This window comes from Chiloscyllium plagiosum, unplaced genomic scaffold (assembly GCF_037043375.1).
Source record: "Chiloscyllium plagiosum isolate Xiang-an unplaced genomic scaffold, Cpla_swu_hap1 HiC_scaffold_8, whole genome shotgun sequence".
NCBI classification, from domain to species: domain Eukaryota; kingdom Metazoa; phylum Chordata; class Chondrichthyes; order Orectolobiformes; family Hemiscylliidae; genus Chiloscyllium; species Chiloscyllium plagiosum.
Window position 1 is genome coordinate 57,827,865 of NW_028270146.1, and position 23,569 is coordinate 57,851,433.

The window sequence follows — 23,569 nt, forward strand, 5'->3', positions numbered from 1 at the left end:
AACCAAATTACAGTACAAACTCAAAGGTTTTTAAACACACTGTAAAAGTGTAATGCCATTAATCCCAAAATATTCCTTTCTAAATTGAAAAGAAAAAAGCCCCAGCTTTTGTATAGTACCCAAAACATATTTCTGATATTGTACCCAAAACGTTATTTATGGAATCAGACAGTACAACTCATTTGTGTCGATCAGATATCCCAATTCAATCTAGTCCCATTTGCCAGCTTTTGGCCCATATCCCTCTAAACCCTTTATATTCATATACCCATCCAGATGCCTTTTCAATGTTATTCCTGCCTCCAAGACTTCCTCTGGCAGCCCATTCTATTCATGCACCACCCTCTGCATGAAACAAATACCCCTCAGGTCTTTTTAAATCTTTCCCCTCTCACCATAAACCTATGCCCTCTAGTTTTGGACTCCCCCACCACAGGAAAGAAACCTTCACTATTCACTCTATCCATGCCCCTCATTATTTTAAAACCCCCTATTAGATCATCCCTCAGCCTCCGACATTCCAGGTAAAAAGCTCCAGCTTATCTCTATAACTTAAACCCTCTAGTTCTGTGAACACCCTTGTAATTTTTCCTGCACCATCTCAAGTTTAACAACATTCTTCCTGTAGAAGGCTTCCAGAATTGTACCCACTATTCTGAAAAATGTCCTGTAGAGGCATAATATGACGTACCAACTCCTTTGATCAGTGTACTGACCAAAGAAGACAAGCGTGCCAAACACCACCTTCACCATCCTGTCTACCTGACACTCCACTTTCAAGGACATTTTGTTTGGCAACACTCCCCAGGGCCCTACCATTAACTATACAAGTCCTGCTGTACAATACACACACTGGAGCCTCCAAATCTAACACCTGAGTAGGTCCACGTCAGTTGTGACATCATTTGGAACTGCAGATAGCTTCTTCCTGGAGTACACCTGCTTTAAATGTACTCAGCTTTAATTACCTTCAGGCTTTTATCCCAGCACTTCTAGTCCAAGACTAACACTATCTTCTCACACTAAGTTTAAAAATCTCATGACACCAGGTTATAGTCCAACAGGTTTAATTGGAAGCACACTAGCTTTCGGAGCGCCGCTCCTTCATCAGGAGTGGCGCTCCGAAAGCTAGTGTGCTTCCAATTAAACCTGTTGGACTATAACCTGGCGTTGTGTGATTTTTAACTTTGTACACCCCAGTCCAACACCAGCATCTCCAAATCATTCTCACACTAAAGTAACTTATTTTACAATATGAACATCAGTCTGTACATTCCAAGGACTTCAGAGGACTGCTACATTTGTAGTAAAAACTGAAAGTCAGAAATCTCCCTGTCTAAGCTGTGGGTGTTTCTTGTAAGCTTTACAAAAAAACAAGTTCCAGATATCTCTACTAAATCTTGAGGTCCCATTATTTATTTGAAATATGTTTTTAAAATAATGTAATTTCAACAGAAGTCCACTGGTGGTGTATAAAATCTATTCACTCTAAGGCCAGGCCAAAAAAGCTATTTTAAAAGATATCGCCATGACTACTGGAACACTTACAAAAATTAACTATTTGTTTCAGACATCCAGAAACCCAAATCTACATTAATAAATATATATTATATAAAGTCATGGCATTTACATCACAAAATAAGCATTTATGAGTAGGCATTACACTTTCAAATGAAGAAATAATATATTGAAAAATGTTTTACATTGTGATACAGCTCATTATAAATCTATATCGCCATCAACAGACTGTTCAGTTTTATAAAAAAAGTACTTCATTCAAAATAGCCAGAGAGCAGCGACGCTGAAAAAGCTATAAAGTACTAGTTTTCTCAGATGACCACGTTATTTGTTGATATTTCTTAAATTATAATTTAAATATCTTTGCGCAGATATTAAGGTATGCCTTACTCTTACAAGGTGTAATGCTTTAAACAACAACACATAAAAACTGACGGAATATAAATCAAAATATCTGTGATTGTGACCAGACATAGGGAGTGATTTACCCTTGCCTGGAGTTGGCGCGAATCAACAGTGGACAGAAGAAATATTGGGGTGAACTGACCCTGTATAGAAACTCAGCTTCTTCTTGCCACATACATTCTGGGCTAGTAAATCGATGAGCGGCTTTTTCAATCTGCCACCAATTAAAACGCTTAAGTGATTACTAATTGTTACGGATTTCAATTTGCTATTTCTACAATCGATTGCCTCCCCAGCAGGCTCAAAAAGTGGCTAATGGGAAACCTGAGTGACCTTCCTGCTGGATAATGGGATGGTGAATGGCATGAGAGGCCCCTGCTTCTTAATTGTTCCAGTCCACATGTTGAGTTGGTAGAGATCATGGGTTTGAGAATCTTTTGTAGAAGCAGCCTTGGCAAGTTTCTGAATGCATCTTGTTGATGTTTACACTGCAGCCTCAATGTTTTGATAGTAGAGGGAGTGAATGTTTGAGGTGGTGGATGTGTCCCTGATCAAGTGGACTGCTTTGTCTTGGGTGATGATGGGTTTCTCAAATGTTCTTGGAGCTCCAATCATCGAAGCAAGTGGAATTCATCACACTGTTGATCAGGGCCTTGTTTGCAGCCTTTTGGAGTCAGGAACAGAATTACTTGTTGCAGAATTCCCAGTCCCCAGTGCTTCTGTAGTCGCTGTATTTAAATGCTAATCCAGCTGAGCAGTCCTTCGGCTTCATAATGCTGTTAAATGTCAAGGACGGGTGATTGGACTGTCATTTGGGATTGCCATTGCCTGCAGTTTGAATGGCACAATTGTTATTTGCCACCTATCTGCTTTTTAAACTTGATTACACTTCAAGCATCAGCTATTAGGAGTAACAGCAACAGGGGTAGTATGCTAGAATTTTTTGCTGCAAGTGTGAAGACTTTGCAAGTTCTCCAACTGCTCTAGTTGGTATGCTATAATTGCAAGACACTATATACTGGAGCTTCTTTTTTTTTCTAAAGAAGCAGAGGAATTGTTTAATAGAAGTTTCCATTTTTTAGGCATTTGCAGTGGAGTCAACTGTGTTAGGGTGCCTGTGTGGTCCCATGCACAACTCTATTCTGTGCTGCTCAAACAATTTGTTGGCAACTATTTGTGTTGTGTGTGCATAGAGTCATAGAGTTATACAACACTGAAACAGACCCTACGGTCCAACTTGTCTGTGCCGACCAATCATTCCAATCTGACCTAGTCCCATTTGCCAGCATTTGGCTCATATCCCTCTTAAACCCTTCCTATTCATATACCCACTCAGATGCCTTTTAAATGATGTAATTGTACCCATCTCCACCACTTCCTTTAGCAGCTTGTTCCATACATGCACAGCTCTCTGTGGGGAAAAAAAAGTTACGTCTCAAGTCTTTTATTTTAAATCTTCTAATTTGCAAGCCAAATTACTATTACTAAAGGCCCCATACTGCGTTTTTGAAGCAAGCACACTGATCAGAAACATTTATAATGATAGATTAAGGCCCAATTATTTCAGATTGGAAATTTGCTGCAACTTTTGTTTTGTTCACAGATACAATGGTTCTCTTCCAAATGGAGACAGAGGGCGCAGGAAAAGCAGATTTGCTCTTTACAAACGATCCAAACCTAATGGAGTCAAGCCCAGCACGGTGCATGTTATTTCTACTCCTCAGGCTTCCAAGGTATGTGACGAAATGGTTGGAATAACCATTATTAGAATCACAGTAGATTTTGTGCCACTTGAGTTTTCTTGTTGGCCTAATTTCCGTTCCCTCATTTATATTGCCTTTCAGTGGACCTAAACAGTTTTTGAATTTTTAAAATGATATTGTGCTTGCTATTGCGTAAGACATTGTATACACACCTTGGTGCCATTTTTTCTATTTACGCCTTTCTCCGCTGTTTACAAAGCAGCAGCATATTCACAACTTGCAATGAGTTTTAGTAACTTACTTTTTAAAAGTACAGTAAATCCATCCTTAGCCCTTTGTTGAAAAGCAGTCCATTTCCCAATTTAGTCCACAATCAAAAATAAAGGAAATTAAAAAAAGTCTTTACAGCATTACTTTTTAAAGTTAGTGCAGATTTCTATATTAGTGTACATTGTTGAATTCCAGCACCCAACAACTATATTCAAGTTTAGCATACAATACTCACAGGGTAAACTTCCTCTAAACTAGTCATGAGAGTTGCATCATAATTACCTCAATGAGCTGTTAAATGAACTCAAACTGTCTTGTCTACCTCCTATTTGGTGCTTCCCTGTCCTGATTGTTACCAGTGTCCTATTTCTGTCTTCCCCACCTCCCATTCCCCAGTATTTTCTGAACCCTTTTTCCTTTCCACACCTGTCCAAGACCTGGTGCCAAAGGCCTGATCACCTTCCAATCTGGCTGGTGAGGGAAACATTTCCAAGCTTCTGAACAATGGATTTTAAAATGCAGTTGTTGAGAAACTTTGGATCATAAAATCAGTTTGAGCACAATATTGGATGAACTGCTTGAGACATTGGTGGCAGTTGTGTGAGAGACTATAGGATGCATAGCAACCAGGGTCACATTATGTCCTCCTTCTGCCCTATGTACCCCAATTCGCACCCTGTTTTGTTGGATTATTCCTCATTCTTACAAGTGGTTATATTTATTTCTTTATTAGTATTCATTTTGAGTGAAAGAGAACATTTTAATTTACAAATTATGAACAAGTTTCTGCCATGTGTTTTCAAGATTAAAGGTGGCAGAATGGTAATGCCTTTGGACTAATAATCCAGAATTCTACCAGAGTAGCTGGTGAAATGTAGGTTTAATTAATTTAGGACTCTCTTGTGGCATGGTCTGAGCCAGGAGGCCCAAGTTCAAGCCCCACCAGCTCCAGGGGTGTGTAATAATTTTTCTGAACAGGTTGATTAGAAAACCATCTTGAAACTGCTGAAATGAATTTCCTTTGGGGATATAACAGTCTCTTTACTTAATCTGTCATTCAAGATATGTACAGTTGTTTGGCAATGCTTGATGACATTTTGTCATCTATAGGGAGAAGTTGCTCATTTTAATTATAATCCAACTGTCTATTAATTATATTCAACTTGAATAAATGTAGATAGAGTCATAGAGATGTACAGCATGGAAACAGACCCTTCGGTCCAACTCGTCCATGCCGACCAGATATCCCAACCCAATCTTGTCCCACCTGCCAACACCCGACCCATATCCTTCCAAACCCTTCCTATTCATATACCCATCCAAATGCCTCTTAAATGTTGCAATTGTACCAGCCTCCACCACATCCTCTGGCAGCTCATTCCATACATGTACCACCCTCTGCGTGAAAAAGTTGCCCCTTAGGTCTCTTTTATATCTTTCCCCTCTCACCCTAAACCTATGCCCTCTAGTTCTGGACTCCCCCACCCCAGGGAAAAGACTTTGTCTATTTATCCTATCCATGCCCCTCATCATTTTGTAAACCTCTGTAAGGTCACCCCTCAGCCTCTGATGCTCCAGGGAAAACAGTCCCAGCCTGTTCAGCCTCTCCCTGTAGCTCAGATCTTCCAACTGGCAACATCCTTGTAAATCTTTTCTGAACCCTTTCAAGTTTCACAACATCTTTCCGATAGGAAGGAGACCAGAATTGCACACACTATTCCAACAGTGGCCTAACCAATGTCCTGTACAGCCACAACATGACCTCCCAACTCCTGTACTCAATACTCTGACCAATAAAGGAAAGTATACCAAACACCTTCTTCACTATCCTATCTACCTGTGACTCCACTTTCAAGGAGCTATGAACCTGCACTCCTAGGTCTCTTTGTTCAGTAACACTCCCTAGGACCTTACCATTAAGTGTATAAGTCCTTGCTAAGATTTGCTTTCCCAAAATGCAGCACCTTGCATTTATCTGAATTAAACTCCATCTGCCACTTCTCAGCCCATTGGCCCATCTGATCAAGGTCCTGTTGTAATCTGAGGGTAACCCTCTTCGCTGTCCACTACACCTCCAATTTTGGTGTCATCTGCAAACTTATCAACTGTACCTCTTATGCTCGCATCCAAATCACTTATGTAAATGACAAAAAGTAGAGGGCCTAGCACCGATCCTTATGGCACTCCACTGGTCACAGGCCTCTAGTCTGAAAAAACAACCCTCCACCACCACCCTCTGTCTTCTACCTTTGAGCCAGTTCTGTATCCAAATGGCTAGTTCTCCCTGTATTCCATGAGATCTAACCTTGCTAATCAGTCTCCCATGGGGAACCTTGTCAAACGCCTTACTGAAGTCCATACAGATCACATCTACTGCTCTGTCCTCATCAATCTTCTTTGTTACTTCTTCAAAAAACCCATTAAATTTGTGAGACATGATTTCCCATGCACAAAGCCATGTTGACTATCCTGAATCAGTCCTTGCCTTTCCAAATAGATGTACATCCTGTCCGTCAAGATTCCCTCCAACAACTTGCCCACCACCGAGGTCAGGCTCACCAGTCTATAGTTCCCTGGCTTGTCTTTACCGCCCTTCTTTGCCAACCTCCAGTCTTCCGGCACCTCACCTGTGACTATCGCAGCAAGAGGCCCAGCAATCACTTCTGTAGCTTGCTACAGGGTTCTCGGGTACACCTGATCAGGCCATGGGGATTTATCCACCTTTCACCGTTTCAAGACATCCAGCACTTCCTCCTCTGTAATCTGGACATTTTGCAAGATGTCACCATCCATTTCCCTACAGTCTATATCTTCTATATCCTTTTCCACAATAAATACTGATGCAAAATATTCATTCAGTATCTCCCCCATTTTCTGTGGCTCCACACAAAGACCGCCTTGCTGATCTTTGAGAGGCCCTATTCTCTCCCTAGTTACCCTTTTATCCTTAATATATTTGCAAAAAACCCTTTGGATTCTCCTTAATTCTATTTGCCAAAGCTATCTCATGTCCCCGTTGTGATAAAGATTCTTTTTGAATTAATGAGAATCCAAGTTTAGAATTAATGTAAGATCATTAGTTTGATAACATTCTTATAATTTGAAAACTATGCATTTCAGCGTGTAGATCAGTATTGTTTTTAATTCTTGCGATGCTTACAAAGCTAGTATTTGTTACCTGTTCCTAATTGCCTTTGAACCAAGTGACTCATCTATTTACAGGTAGTTCAGGGTCAATGACATTGCTGTTGGTCTTTTCTTCCCTAAAGGACATTGGGGCAGGGTGTATGGTCAGGTCTACAGAATCAGGATCAGCTCTATGTTGTGTGGAGAACTCTAATCTTGCAGTGATCAATTAGTGGCTAGATGGTGGGTGTGCAATCAAATTAAGGACATTAAATGGACATTCAAAGTTCAAGGGCCAAAAGGAAGCCCTCCAGCATGGAAGATGAAACAACCTGCCTTTTAAATTAGGGTCTTAAGCAATCTCATAAAGTGAAATAATTTTGATGTAAAATTAACTAGTTTACAGTTAAATGATAACATTATTGATTTTAAGAATGTTTTATGTATATGCGCATTGCTCATTTATATCAGGATTTCAATGTTTGCATTTTCTTGCCTACAGAATTCCTATTCCCTTTCTGTAACTAACATAATTTTTCTCCTGGAAGTACTTGTAATTTTATTTGTAGCCTTATTTCTGTAGTTTTACCTCTAATTAAATTTCAGAAGCCCACCAGCCTTCTGTCTCCTTCCATGTTCATTGGCTCAAAGTCACCCTCTCAACACTGGATATACCTACATCACAAACACTGAAGTACTTCAAAAAGCTGTCTTTTCTCTATCCTCTTGAAGGCTATTGGGTTTGGAAAACAAAGGATCTTGCTAGTCATGCCAACTTCCATGAATGAATAAAACACAACTTTTGCCATTACTTGTCATCAGATACTTTGCTTTCAGTCTGCATTCCAGCCATGTAAGGTAGCAAGCAGGTGGTACTGCACTCAACTGGCCGGTATGCCAATTAGCTAACACCATCCTGTCACCAGTACTTGTCCGGAGATGGGATAAAAACAGCAAGTCTATCCACACGGAAGTGACAGTATCATTCATGACCTTTAAAAACCTATTAAGGCTCAGTTTCCATTTGGCTTCAAGGTCTTCTGAGGAGTTGGGGTTTAGGCCAGTTGCCTGGAGATAGATTTCTATGGGTGGAGTCGGGGCTAGCACTCTGGACAGTATAGTGATTGCAGTGACGTTAACCAGGTGGAGCTTATAGAATGAGTCCCTGATTGAATCAGGCTAACAGCACTAGTCAGAGAGCTCTGGCTGACAGAAGTAACCAGGAGTGTCAGAGGTTCTGTTCACTTTGATGCTGGCTCTGAGGAAGCTGGATCAGTGTCAAGGACTCTCCATATGTAAATAAAGGGTGATTCAGTTATGGGTTACCTGCCTCTGTGGAATTATATCAGTCGTGACGAGAGAGAAAAATACGTTCCTGAAGAAATTCACTCACAATAGTCATCTTTGAGTTGGGGTAAGCATTTCTGGTATTGTGCCCTTATTTGGGAAACTTGACTCATTCGATACTGCCATTGAAGACTGTGTCCACTCAAAGTGGTTAGATATGCATAGAGTTCATTTGTCAAACATGGGAACGATAATAAAAAAATGCTGCGAGCATGTTATGCAAAACGTGACTCCTGGAAATGTTGGTCACAGACATTGAGCTATCATTTGCCAGCAGAGAATTTGAGTATTTCCTAAAGTTGAATAGCATTTTGCATATAAGGACAGTCCAATACCATCTATCGTCTAATGGTCTCATGGAAAGTGCAGTGCAAACTTTGAAGGCAGGCTTAAAGAAACACCTACAGCTTCACTCGATGCCAAATTGCCCCAGTTCCTATTTGTTTGTCGGACCACCGCTCATGCATCTACAGGCACAGTTCCAGCAGATTTGCTAATGGGGAGAAGGTTCTGCATCAGGTTAAATTTGATCTTCCTGGATCTGGGGGTGGGTGGGCAAGTAGAACAACAGCAGGAATGCCAATGCCAACTACAAGACTCCTCTATGCGAGAGAGACACCTTACTTCAGGGGATGAAGTTTGACGATTAAACTGTGGAAATGGCCCTGCATAGATAAGAGGCCTGGTCAATGTGAGGTCAGGTCCCATGGCTTACAAGTTTCAGGAAGGTGATATGGTCCTGAACAAGCATGTGGACCCCATGAAAGTTGCAAACTCTCAAAACATATCTGGCCTCTCAGAACAGCTGGAAAGGCTGTCGGAACCTGTGGGTTCATACCCTCCATCTAGTGTCAAAGAAATCTCAGAGTCTGATATGGTGGATGTTACAGCCTCAACGCCTTTACCACCTGAAGAAAAGGATGAATTTCTTCTGAGACACTCTGGACGCAAGAGACACTCCAATACATGCTGTCCTTATCCAAAGCTGAAATGAAGGAACTGGACCTGGTGTGGAAATGCCCCAGGAGAGACTACAAGAAAAAGAACAGGCCTGTGACTCCAGACTACGAAGGAGAGGGATGTAGTGATTATAATGAGGTCAGTCAGGTGGGACTTTTATAGATTATGAGTTCCTTGATTGGGACTGTTATCTATATCTAATCAGGAAGCCCTGGCTGACAGATATAAACAGGAGGATCAGTGGTACTGTTCATTCTGAAGCTGTTAGGAAGCTGGATAAATAGGAACTGGGACAATTTATATTGAATGAAGATGTTGGCTGTTTGTTTAAGCCTGCCTTCAAAGTTTGGACTGTTCTTTCTGCCAGACCATTGAACGGTGGCAGGTATAGAGCTGTCTTTATTTGCCGAATGCTATTTGACTTGAGGAAATATTCAAATTCTCTGCTAGCAAATGACAGCAAGTACTTTGCACCTATAAAACAAGGGCGACTTGGTGATGGGATACCAGCCTCAGTGGAATTAATTGAGGCCGTCCCATGTGCATGGTTTCAGCTGCAGCTGTAAGCCAGTGTGTGAAGGTTTTTTTTGCCTCCTCAACAATAATGGTAGTTTTTTTAGCCTTAAAGTTTACAAACTGTTTCATAATTTAGGATACCCAGTTTAATAAAAAGCAAATAAAGTCATGTATTTGATAATGTATTTGATTGTAATGTACGAAATTTGGAATTTAGACTTTTTGCCCTGGTATAATTTTCAGTGACCAACATTTTAAATTCCAAGTGTGAAGAGGACGTGCTTCTGTTTCAATTTAGATTCTTCTTTTCTGTTCTTAAAAAAAAAGCTTGTATAAAACTCTAGTTAACAAATAGTTGAGCCCTAACCTTTTTCTCACTACCTGATACTTTTGGTGTGCTGCTAGGAATATGTCCCTGCCTCCTCTGCCTCCAGAGGCCCTAAGCATCACAGATGCCAGCTTTCAGCTAATTTGATTCCTTTTATATGATGTCAGGAAATGGTTGGAGATGCTGAATACTGCAAAGGCAATGAGCCATGACAACATTCTGGCATAGAACTGAAGACGTATGCTCCAGGAATTTCGACAAACCTGGCCAAACTGTTCTGGAATAGCTATAACATTGGCATCTATTTGACAAAGAGGAAATTGCCTAGAATTGCCTTGTACACAAAAAGCAAGAAGAATCTAACCTAGCCAGTTATCATCTCATAAGTCTTCACTTGATCATCATCAGTAAAGTGATAGAGAATGTCATCTGCAGTGTTATCAAGCAGGACCTGTTCTGCAATAACCTGCTTATTGATGCCTAGTTTGCGTTCTGTCAAGGCCAATCTATTCCTGACTTCAGTATAGCCTTGGTTCAGACATAGACAAAAGTGATGAATTTCAGAGGTGAGATGAAAATGACTGTCCTTGACGTCAAGGACACATTTTATCAACTGTGACATCAAGGAGTCCTAGCAAAACTTGAGTCGCTGGTAATCGGAGGAAGAAAACTTTCCAGTGTTCGAGTCATACCTCGCAGATAGGAAGATGTTTGAGAATGTTGGCAGCTTACCTCACTGCTCCAGGATGTGTCTGCAGGAGTTCCTCAGGGTAGTGTGCTAGGCCCAAACATTTTCAGCTTCTTTATCAATCAAGAAGTTTGCCGATGATTGCACAATCTTCGGCCCCATTTATGACTACTTAGATATTGAAGCAGTCCACGTCCAAATGTAGTAAGAACTGGACAATATCCAGGCTTAGAGTGAAAAGTAGCAAATAATATTTACACACACAAATGCCACGCAATGACAACCTAACCATTATTCCTTGGTGTTACTTCAATAAGTAACTGGCTTCCTGACTCACTAAAGCCTGTGCACCATCTAAAAGACACAAGCAGTGTGATGGAATATTCCTCACCTGCTTGGATAAGAGTAACTCTAGCAACACTGAAGAAGCTTGACACCACCCAGGACAAAACAGCCTGCTTGATTGGCACCTTGATTTACAAACATCCAGTTCCTCCACCAATGATGATCAGTAGCAGCAGTATGTACCATGGGTCATATTCCTAATGGAATTGTGGGTCTGCCTGCAGCACATCACTGGTTCAAGAAGGCAGCTCACCACCATCTTCTCAAAGGTAACTATGGACAGGCAATAAATGCTGGCCCAGCCAGTGACACCCATTATTAAAATTTAAACAAATATACTGCAAGATTTTGAAAATGAACATGTTAAATTAATATTTAAAACAAAACCACATTTGTCTAAGTATCTTAGTAACCATAACACTTCAGAGCAGAAGTAGGCCATTCAGTCAAATGCATTTGTTCTGCCATTCAGTGACCACGGCTGATCTAATAACCTTTAATTCCAATTTGTTGCCTTTCCCCCATAGCCCTTGGTTCCCTTTTGATTGAAACTCTGTCATCTCAGCCTTGTATATACTTAAAGACTCAGTGTTTGTGGTAATATTTAAAAATAAATTTAAATAATATCCAGCTCCTCTATTCTTATTGCTAAATTACGTAACCTCTCATTTTTCCACACTACATTCCATGTCAGATTTTGCTCACTTGCTTTACTTCTCTGTATTCCCACCGTTGACTCTGTGTCATCCTCACCACTTACCTTCCCATCTATATCTGTGCCATCTGCAAATTTGGCTATAGTGCATTTACTGTTAGTTATTAATGTATGTTATTTACAGTGGCCCCAGCCCTGATCCCCATGGCACTAGTTACAGATTGCCATCCTGAAAATGCCCACCTAATCCCAATTCTATGTCTTCTATTAATTAGCTATTTGTCTATCTATGCTAATATACTATCTCCAACATCATTGGCTCTTTCTTGTTAAGCATCTTAACGTGTAGCACCTATAAAAATGCCTTCAAAAATCCAAATACAGAGAAATCAATTATCTGAACGAGATGGGCAGGCACTATTTCATTTGGATAATTGATGGAAAGATTATCTGGGGAAGGGGGTTTAGGGTGCACCCCTCTGAGCCTTTGCTCTGGGGCTCAGAGTTTTTTCAATCTGTTTCATGTTCAGGATACGAGGCAGCAGCACATTGCGCGCGGGCCCCTGCCCCAGCCCAACACCGCCCGCCCCCAACCATGTCCAACACTGGCCCGCCGTGTGCCGTCCCGCTCCCAAATCCACCCCGCCCCCACTCCAGGGCAGCCGGACTGGACACCAATAACAAGACTGCTGCTGCTGCCTTTTGTGGGGGGGGTGAGTCTCCAAATAGCACTTGCATAGTCTCTCACACACACACATTTTATTGCAACTTTTTGACAGGTTCTACCTTTGCCCTGTACAAAACAATTTTGGAAAGATTATCTGGGGAAGGGGGTTTAGGGTGCACCCCTCTGTAGAACTCCAAGGAAAGTGTGGGGAGAGAGGGGGCACGCAGTCAGTCGTTTGGAGATGGTGCCTGTTTAACCACTGTAAACAAAAGATGCGATCAGTGTTGGAAATACACCTTTGATGTAATGTTTCTATCGGGACCTCGAGATCTCCTTCGGATAATCCGATATTCGGATAAATATCAGATAATCGAGGTTCTTTTATATATTGCATCTACTGCTTTCTCTTTATCTATCCTGCATGTATTAATTGATATTTACTTGGTTATCATTCATTAGATGTTTAGAGCCACAAAAGTTTATTGGTGTTCTCAATTATAAGCTAGACAAAATGTGGCTCATTCAGTTTTGTTGTTGGCTCCAGCAAATATTTAGTACCTTTGCTATCAAAATCATTTCCCTCCTATGCCTTTGGTATTGGCTCATTAAAATAGTTTGCTGAGGATAAATGTAAATGTGAGCAGAGTTTCTAGCCTCATAACAATGAAAAGCAAAATGAAAAGCAAAGCCTTTTATTTGAGCTGGCAGTTGTCAAATATGGACCCTAAACATTCAATGGCTATTAATGAAATAAACAGCAATTCATTTATACAATGTATCTGTAGAAACACTTACCCGAAGCACAAGGCATTCACAGACTGATGTTTGCTCCAAAGTGCCTTGCCGTCAAACAAATAACTTTGAAATTCATTCGATGTTGTTATGTAAGCACATTCAGTTCAAAGGTTTTTACACCACAGAATCCCACAAACGGAATGTGAAAAACACTTTCTTTAGTTTTGTATTTTTGATTGTGAACTAAAATAGGAAAACAATTGTGTTAAAACCGAAGGATTGTTGAAGGATTATTGAATATTTTAAAAGCAAGTTAACAGACATTCATTGTAAGTGCTGATTATACAACTGTTGGTTCAAGCAATAGCAAAAGCCTCATTAGAAACAAGCTAGAGCCAAGGAGTTGTACAAATGGAGATTCAGCCAACAACAGGTAGCTAATTGGTCTGTGAATGGTGACCAATTATCGATGGCTATGACTTCCAGGTAGCTAAACATTTTGAGGGTGAATGCGTGGGTAAGAAGCAATTGGACCAGGAAAAGAGCTGGTTTGTTGTGTAGTAAAAAGCATTTCAAGCTTAAAGATACTGGTTTATTTCAATACTGTGATTAAAATTAATGATGTGAAAAAGTCTGTAACGAGAACAGCATCCTTGTTGGTTGAAACCAGAAAAATAAGCTCAGCTGGAAACAGATTCAGTGCATGTTGGAAAATTACTTGATTGAATCTAGTCAAAGCAATTACTGTTCAACAATAGTGTTTGTTCCTAAACTGGATGAAGAATTAGGTTTTGCATAGATTATAGAAAAGTAAATATCATCACAAAAACAGGTTTATACCCAATATTACTGCTAGAAGACTATTTAGATAAGGTTGATAATCTTATTCCTATTGTTACGGCTTGGCAGTGAAGCCTTCTGTTAATTGAACCAAACATCCAGAAAGGCTCACCTCCCTTTGTAAGCTGCTAAAATATGAGCGACAGAACTCCCCTAATTTCACTGTTGAAAGAAAATAACATCAATTTATTCTTTAATCCTAAAAGTGAACATTAAACAACAACTATTCACAACTCTAAGCCACCCTTTATTTTAATTGCTTATTACCTGCCTCCAACTCTATAACAATATACTGATCCAATAAAACATTTATTAAAATTACATCAACTTAATTTCAAAACCACATAGTGGCTGTTGTCTTTGGAGTCTTTCTTGTTCCGGCTGAAGCTCTCCCTGGGTTGTCGTCTTTCTTACTGTGAAGATGTTTCATATGAAAAAGTATCTTCAGTAGGGAGGATCTTTTTGTCTGTCTCTCTCTCTCTATGGCAGTTGCTCTGTCTGCTTTTCAAAATGCCTGCCTTTTTTGTATCCTCAACATCGGATTGTCTCATTGGTTCAATGTTGGCAAAACAATAAATTCAAATTCAATTGGGTTTTAGTATCCTGGGGCATAATTTAAACTGGTTAAATTTGAATTGTTGTCAAAACAGCAACCAACTCAATTATCTATTTCACAGAAAAATGTTACATATTTTCAATTTCCCATTGCACTCAGAGTGCTTTTGTAAGCTCACAATGCAGAACAGCATTCACTCTATTAAAGATAAGTACATGCCTTCAACATCATAACACCTTCCTGCTTAAAAAATAAATGAATCATCATAATGAAAAGATGGCTTCACTTTTTAAAACATTCTTAATCACATTACAATGAAATATATAGGTCATTAATCTAAGTTCATATTAATTTCTGCACATATATATAACATTGGAATCTGTTCAATCTTATCTATACTTCTTCCTGTAAATCTGCGATAATACATTTGCTGTCTCACTTTTACGACCTGCAACATATACTATTTATAAATTAAAAAGTCTGTAACATAAGACTCCAGTGAAATAGTCTCATATTTTTGTCTTTAAATCGTTCCAAGAATGTAAGAGGATTGTGGTCTACGTACACAACTGTCTTCGACACATTGTTTATCACATAAACATTAAAATGTTGTAAGGCCAGTACCAAACTCAATAATTCTTTTTCAGTGGTAGAGTATTTTCTCTGGTGGGTGTTGAGTTTCTTTGAAAAGTAGCCAATTAGCTGTTCAATTCCATCACCAACTTCAGCAGTAGTACAGTTCCAACTCCTATATCGCTAGCATTCCTTGCAACGCTGAAGGATTTAAAAAACTTTGATGTAGCTAAAACTGGTGCGGTGATTAATACTGCTTTTAAATTTTTTAGAAGGTGTGGGTGAACTATACCTTTTAAGAGAGTTAAAAACTAGCAGTGACAGCACCAAGTGTTCTCAATAAGACACAACGTAACATGTGCTCCAGCTACTGGAGTAGCTGGTTGCTTGGAAACGGCAAGAAAACAGATTTGAATTAGGCCAATCAATTTAACTTATACCCCAAAAAATACCAAATTCCAATCAAGTTTGAATTGAGTATATTGACAATCTTAAAAGCTGCGGACACAATCCGGTGCTCTGGGGTTTAAGACCGGGGAAAAATTGAACAATTGGGAGGAGAACTGCCAAGCCCAGCATGTAAACAGACTGCCTGAAAAATAGCTCTCTTAAAAGGTACCTTTTTGATCAGTAACCTGTGATGCAGAAATTCCTAAGAAGAAGAAAAGAAGAGACAGGAAGATCCAAATAGAAGAACAGAAAGCTGCCTGGTTTTGAGATAAGAAATGTTGTTTTGTAAATCTTAATTGAGAGTTTTATCTGACTAGTATTATAGAAGGGAAGGCAAAAGATGGGTTAGAGTAAGGACTTGTACATAGTTGTTAGTTAATTATTCTCTGTTATGCTTTAAGGAATAAAGTTGTTAATATTACTTCAAATAGTTCTTGGCTTCTCTAAGTTTTACAAATTACTGCATGGGATAAATCTTTTCTGTGTTGCTGGTTTTAAATTAAGCAGGAGGGTTTACCCTGTGTCGTAACAAGTTCTCAAATGCCACCTGGCATTATTCTGTCCACCGATATTTTGTGTTCTTTAGTAAATCTGCTAGCGGTGCTACCAAGGTGCTGAAGTTTGGAACAAACATCTGATAGAATCTGCTTCGTCCCAAAAATCGAAGCACCTCTTTCTTTGAGGATGGTCGTGGAAATTCCTCAATGGCCATCGTCTTTGCATTCCTTGGGGTCAACCTTCAATGACTGATGTTACGTCCCAAGAATGTCACCTCTGACTTTGCCTTTGTGAATTCTGTTTTCTTTACGTTTATTACCAGTTTTATTTATCGTAATCATTCAAAGAGCTCTGCTACCTGTACCATGTGATCTTCACACGACTCTCTAAAGAGCACTACATCATCCAGATAAACCATACAGTTTGTTAATCCAGCCACAACGCTGTTCATGAGTCTTTGTAATGTTCCTGGTGTGTTCTTCATTCCAAAAGGCATCACTCTGAATTGATATATTTGGGGTTACAGAAACCTCTTTCACTTTCTCTGATAAAGGTACCTACCAATAACCATGCACTAAGTTCAACTTTGTGATGTAAGTGCTTGTCCAATTTTTCTCTATACAATCCACCAATCTTGGTATTGGGTATGAGTCCGATTTTGTTATGGCATTGACCTTCTGATAGTCCACATAAAATTGTTGAGTTCTGTTAGGGATAGGAACTAACATGATCGGTGAACTCCACTTACTCTGACTCAGTTCGATGGTATCTTCTGGACCTGTGCAGCTCTGAAAGGATTATGTCTGTAGGGGTTTTGTTTTATTGGAACAGCATTCTCTACTTCTACCTCATACACAATAGTATTAGTCCTCCCCATCTTATTCCTGCATATATCCTCATATTGCTGCAACAAACCTTTCAACTGGATTCTTTGCTCCTGAGACAGATAGTTCACTAACCTATCCCAATCCTTAAAGACTTCCTCATTGTTCAACATATTTTGAGCCACATCAAACTCCATGACATCTGAATTTGATTCCTCACTCTGCGGGGTAGTAACTAACACCTGTTTCTCCAGTTCCCTATCTCTATTATTAGTAAGGTTTCAAGATATTCACATGGCATATCCGATACAGTTTTTTTTTCTATCCGCCAACTTTACCAGATAGTTTATCAGATAACTTTTACTCAGTTTGAAAGGGACCACTAAGCTTGGCTTCGAAGGGGTCTCCTACCACTGGTAACATTACTCATACACCATCCCCACAGGAAAACGTCTGAATTTTAGAGTTATATCTGCCACTTGCTTCATTCTATGCTGTGCCCTCTTCAGGTGCAGTTTAGCTAACTCACCTACCCGATTTAATCTCTCCCTTACCTCAGATACATAGTCCAAGTGTGAGTTCTCCAACTTTGGTCCTATCAATTTTTCTTTAATTAATTTCAAAGGCCCTCTCACTTCATGTCTGAAAATTAACTCAAAGGGAGTAAACTGAGTAGATTTGTTTGGGGCATCTCTAATGGCAAACAATACGAATGTGATACCTTTATCCCAATCATTTGGGTAATCCTGACAGTACGCTCTTAACATCGTCTTCAGAGTCTGACGCCACCATTCCAAAGCTCCCTGGGATTCAGGATGGTACGCACTTGATTTACAGTGCTGTATGCCTAAGCTGTCCATGACATCCTTAACTAGCCTAGCAGTAAAATTAGACCCTTGGTCTGACTGAATCTTTCCGCATAGCCCATATTGTGTCTAGAAAGTTACTAACTCCTTCATCACCATTTTTGCCTTAACACTCCGTAGTGAAATGCCTCTGGAAATCTGATAGACACATCTGTTATGGTTAGCAAGTACTGGTTCTTATTTTTAGGTTGATTGTGTAGGTCCCCTTCCTAAATCATAGCCTTTGTGAAAGGTTCTTCAAATGTGGGAATAGGCCACAGAGGTGCTGGTTTTGATTACAGAATGTGGCTTATCTACCATTTGGCATGTATGACATGTGTGGCAAAATTTAACCACATCCTTGTGCAGTCCAGATCAATAGAAATGCTTTTGTACCTTAGCCTGAGTCTTCCTTACACCTACATGACCTCCTACTGGTAGTTCATGTACTACCCGTAACACTTCCTGTCTGTATGTTACCAGCAACACGATCTGGTGCATTTCTGTCCATTTCTCCTCTGCACTAACCTACCACGGCCTCCATTTTCATTTTAGGATTTTATCTTTAAGATAATAACTTTTAGGAATGCATTCTGATTCCTTTTCTGAGTATGTATCAATACATATCTTTTATTGTCTCGTCTTTCTGTTGTAAGTCCATTAGCCTTTCAGGACTAAACACGTCTGCCTATTCAGGTTTTTCATGAACCATTACATCAAACAGGGTGTCCACCAAGACCTTGTTTGTCTTTCTCTTTAGTTTTTGCTTCTTGCTGTGACTTATGATAGTGGGATCTTGTTACTACACAGTCTGAAAAAATTCCATAGTTTTTCTTGCTTTTAACTCCTTAGTTCCCTGGTCTTCCTTTGGCTTCTCCACAAGGAGGGGTGTCACTTCCACTGTTACTTCCACATTCTTGAGTTGGCTCTCCAACCTGATCTTACATAGGGGAACACTAAAATTAAATTAATCTATTCTACAGATGACCACTCTCTTGGGTAACATGTCAGAAACAAGGCAAATATGTTCATTTCTTACTACAGGTACACTACCCTTTATCCGAAACCCTTGGGGCCAGCTGGTTTTCGGAATTCAGAATATTTTGGAATTTGGAGTAAGTAACAGTTTAACGGTGAAAAAAAAACTTAACGCACAGCAGACGCACCTGTGAGTACTGCTAGCACTGAGCCAGAATTGATGCCTGCCAGTGCTGGGCCACGCAGCCACATCATATCTGAGTGAGGTGAATTGAGTGGGTGTGGAGTTGGGTTAACCGTTTGCATGCCAAACAACTTTGTTATACAGAAAAAAATTTCACGTAAGAAAAATCTGTATTTCGGAGCTTTTCGGATTTTGGCATTTCAGATAAAGGATTGTTTACCTGTGTTAGAGACTAGTTAGATCTCGTATTTCTCAAAATTATAACTTCTTTACCCCTGTTCTTCTTGAGTAAACTTCGCTACAGAGGTGAAGTCTTTACAGAGATCAGGCACTAACTCAATACCCAGCCCCTGATTAGACTGTGCACTGTCCTCTGCAGCTCCTTGATTTTTCTTGGGTTTTCCTTTACTTCTTTAAGTAATGCCATCTTTTCCCACGGTACCTTTCTTCAACGACCAGCACTATGTCTTTACGTGCCCCCACCTTCTGGCAGTGAAAACAGCTTTTCCCAGCACTGTAATTTTCTGTGTCTCACTCCATCACAGTGAAAACACCTGAGGCCTTTCACCTCCTTTCCACCCTCTTGGGCTTCTTTTTCCACCTGTGGTAAACTATTACCGGTGTGCTCTAATCTTTGTTTTCCAGTATAGGATCTTCCTTTCTCCCAGTTTCTATCCCTCACAGGATGAAATTCATGCTGGAAGCTAAGTTTTGCCTCATGCATATTCATCTGCCATCTCTGTCACTCTTCTCACTTCTTCAACTTTCTGATCATCCACATGAATTCTTATCATTTCTGGAAGTGAGTTTTTAAACTCTTCTAGCAGAATAACTTCTCTCAGAGCCTCATAGACCATATCTATTTTTAAGGCCCACACCCATTTATCAAAATTGCTATGTTTAATTCTTTCAAACTCAACGTAAGTCTGATCTGGTTCCTTCTTTAGCTTCTGAACCACTGTCTATACACTTCTGGTACCAATTCATAAGCAGTAAAAATAGCCTGTTTGACATCTGCATAATCTCTTGACCCCCTTGTCTGACAGCGCCACAAATACCTCACTAGCTCTGCTGACCAGCTTAGTCTGAACTAGTATTATTCACAAGTTCTCTAACCATTCCATCTGCCCAGCCAATTTTTCAAATGAAATAATGAAGGCTTCAACATTGTCTCAGCAAAATGTGGCAATGTTTTAATATATTAGTATACATCACTACCTTCTGTCTTCATCTCCATCCTGTTAACTTGACTTTCCTGACTAATTCACAACTTCTGAAGTTCTCTTTCTCTCTCTCTCTTTCTCTTTGCTCAGCTAAGATCCTGCTCTCTCTTTCTTTGTCTTCTAACTCCATTTGCCTCAATTGCAAGTCATCAGATTGTCTCATTGGTTTGATCTTGGCAACTCAATAAATTTAAACTCAATTGAGTTTTAGTATCCGGGGCATAGTTTCGTTTGGTTAAATTCAAATTGTTGTCAAAACAGCAACCAACTCGGGTATCTATTTCGCAGCCAAATGTTGCATATTTTCAATTTTCTTGTACACTCTGAGACTGCTTTTGCAAGCTCTCAGTGCAGAACAGCATTCACTGTCTCTTAGAGGTACAGTACACACTTTCAATTTCATAACACTGTAACATTTATGTATTGAAGATGCACTAATTAGTACAATTATCATCAATAGCTGAAGAAATATCCACTTCTGTTACACCAAATGCCTGATACCAGCATTGAGTGATGTCATTTAGGGTAAGGAGTACCTTATCTATATTCCAGAGGCTTATGAATCAAGTCATATCTGAAATTCTAAACTATAGTTTATTTAAGCAATGTTGTGGTTTATAGTAATACATTGATAGAGCATGCAGGACAAGTAGAAGATGTTGGCTAACTTAATCATTAACCTCGCCAAACGTTGATGTTAATCACTTGAAGGTGAGCACATTCTTGTTGCAGGATGAATGAAAGAATCCAGTGGCTGCTAGTGTGACATAAATGACTAGTTATCTTTATATTTTAAAACATCAGTACTGTAAATGACATTGGAAAGAGATCCTCTAACTCATGGAGAGTCCTTTATGCTCTCCTGAACACACAGATGTGTCCTGTTATCCAAACTTATGGTGCTACTGAATTCGGCAGATTCCATTTTTAAAAAATGTCTGGTCTGAAATATTGTTGTTTTTATTTTATTTAACATGTCGGTCATTCTTAGAAGTTTAGCCATATGAGGCTGCAGAACCTCTTTAACAACAGAATAGAAGTTCACTACGATAAAACTGAAAGCAATAATAGGAAAACCAAGGTATGTAGGCATAGAACACCGAATAAAATTTTAAAACACAGGAAAACATGGGTTCAGTCTGTTTTTCAACACCGTTACTTTACAGTGATACAAATTAATATAACAACATAGCTAGTTCTCCCCATTTTCTCCTGTGAACTATGAAGTCTTCTTACTTGACAGCCATAAAGATGAGACTTTTTCAACTTCTGTAGTCTGTAACTTTCTAACAAAAGCTTGGTCTGTAAGTTGCTCAAGCTAAAATTTCTTTAATGAGGTTCTGGATTAGCACACTTAACTATCGATATTTTAGCAAAGAACTGGATTTCCTCTCACTCCAGTTACCTCTCCTGTGAACTGTTGAGAAATTACAAATTAATATCAACTCTTGATTGTTTTGAATGAAATGCAAGGTGGCCTTCAGTGGCCTCTCACCTGTCATAAACCACCACAGTAATAGTAATCTTTCATTATCACCAGATTAGGTCACTGTTCTGAAAAGACTGTCTGACCTTTTTTTTAATTAAACCATTCAAAAAGTCACCAACTCCACGCGGCACTATTTTAAAATCCAACCTTTATAATCAAAAACCTTTCATTGCAGTGCTTAACTTAAGACGTGTGAAAGACTGGAACTTTGGCATTTCATGCTCAGTATGGGTCTGAAATATCAGGCTAGGTTGTGTGCTGAAGTACAGGCACAGATCTTGAGCCAATGACCAATTTGCTTAGTGCTAAGGGTACATTAGATTTACTTGCAATTTTGTGTATTTCTCTCTTTATCTCCTGAAAACCACGGTTCATGCTTGGCAACAGGATGTTGCAAGGTGGGAAGAATGAGGAGAGTCAAGATTTAAAAAAACCCACATGTTATAATTCAAAAGTGGGTGCAAGAGTAGAGAGATCTGGAAATACATGTGCATAAATCATGAAGGTGCATGAAAGTGCTTAAAGCATGTAGGAAAACGAATATTAAAGCGTGATAGTGAATAACTTAAGGGTGAACTATAAAAACTTCTTCAGGTATATGAAGAGGAGGAGATTAGCAAGGTCAAATGTGGGTCCATTACAGTCAGAAACAGAACAATTTATAATGGACTGTCTAATCCAGGGATTCAGATAACTCAGTAGTATCTTCTCTGTTGCTGCTTCTAGTCTGCATTTTTGATGTGAGGAGCATCTTACTTTGTTGAGACACAACATTTTAAACATTTGATGATTAAATTTTATATTTGCTATATTTGTTCTAAATTTACTTATGGTGTTTTGATGTAAGCTATTAATTAATAGGATGACAACTTTTTCATCACAAGTTATTTTTGACTTTATATCAATGCAAAACAGTGTTCTGAGCTTAAATTCATAGTTATTCTAGCAATGAATTCACAATGGACATTTTAAACTTTGCTTTTAAACTTCTTATTGTTAAGATTTGGCTCATTTAGCATTATATATCGATAGTGGTGAGCACATTCATGCAAGTGTATACATAGAATTGTGGTTCATACTATTAGAGAACAGTGCTGAATTAGCATTGTAACTAGTTACTGCTAGTTTTGTGTTGTTATAAAAAGGTATTATTCTCAATTCTCAACAGCACAGCAGTAAGCTTAGAATCAGACAACTCATTTGTAATCTTCTGGAGATAACTTTCCCTTCCACCTTTTACTAAAGTTGGCTATTATTCTTTGCACTTGATTCTATTCAGGTTTTTCGAAATAAGCATTCAAGTTATATTTTTAAATGAACCAAAAGCAGAACAGAATTTTATTTCGTTATCAGATGAAGTGACTTTTCAGAAGTATTTAAAGAACTTAATTTTCAACAATAATAATTGCTTTTTGTAGTGGGGATAACATACAAATTAAGAGCAGAAATAAGGAACTCAACTCTGAGCCTGTTCTGCCATTCCATAAGACCATAAGACATAGGAGCGGAAGTAAGGCCATTCGGCCCATCGAGTCCACTCCGCCATTCAATCATGGCTGATGGGCATTTCAACTCCACTTACCCGCATTCTCCCCGTAGCCCTTAATTCCTTGTGACATCAAGAATTTATCAATTTCTGCCTTGAAGACATTTAGCGTCCCAGCCTCCACTGCACTCCAAGCCATGTATTATCTTGTAAGTTTCTATTAGATCTCCCCTTAATCTTCTAAACTCCAATGAATACAATCCCAGGATCCTCAGCCGTTCCTCATATGTTAGACCTACCATTCCAGGGATCATCCGTGTGAATCTCGGCTGGACGATCATGGCTGATCTGCTTATTTCA

The 23,569-nt window shown here is 39.3% G+C and overlaps 1 protein-coding gene across 1 annotated transcript in view; it reads left to right on the top strand.

Moving 5' to 3' along the window:
• Positions 1–23,569, top strand: part of LOC122553627 (E3 ubiquitin-protein ligase pellino homolog 2) — a 249,147-nt gene that overhangs the window by 137,139 nt on the left and 88,439 nt on the right. The window contains exon 3 of the mRNA XM_043697729.2: positions 3,527–3,656. Within this exon, the coding sequence (XP_043553664.1) occupies positions 3,527–3,656 (130 nt within the window). The remainder of the gene's footprint in view (positions 1–3,526; positions 3,657–23,569) is intronic.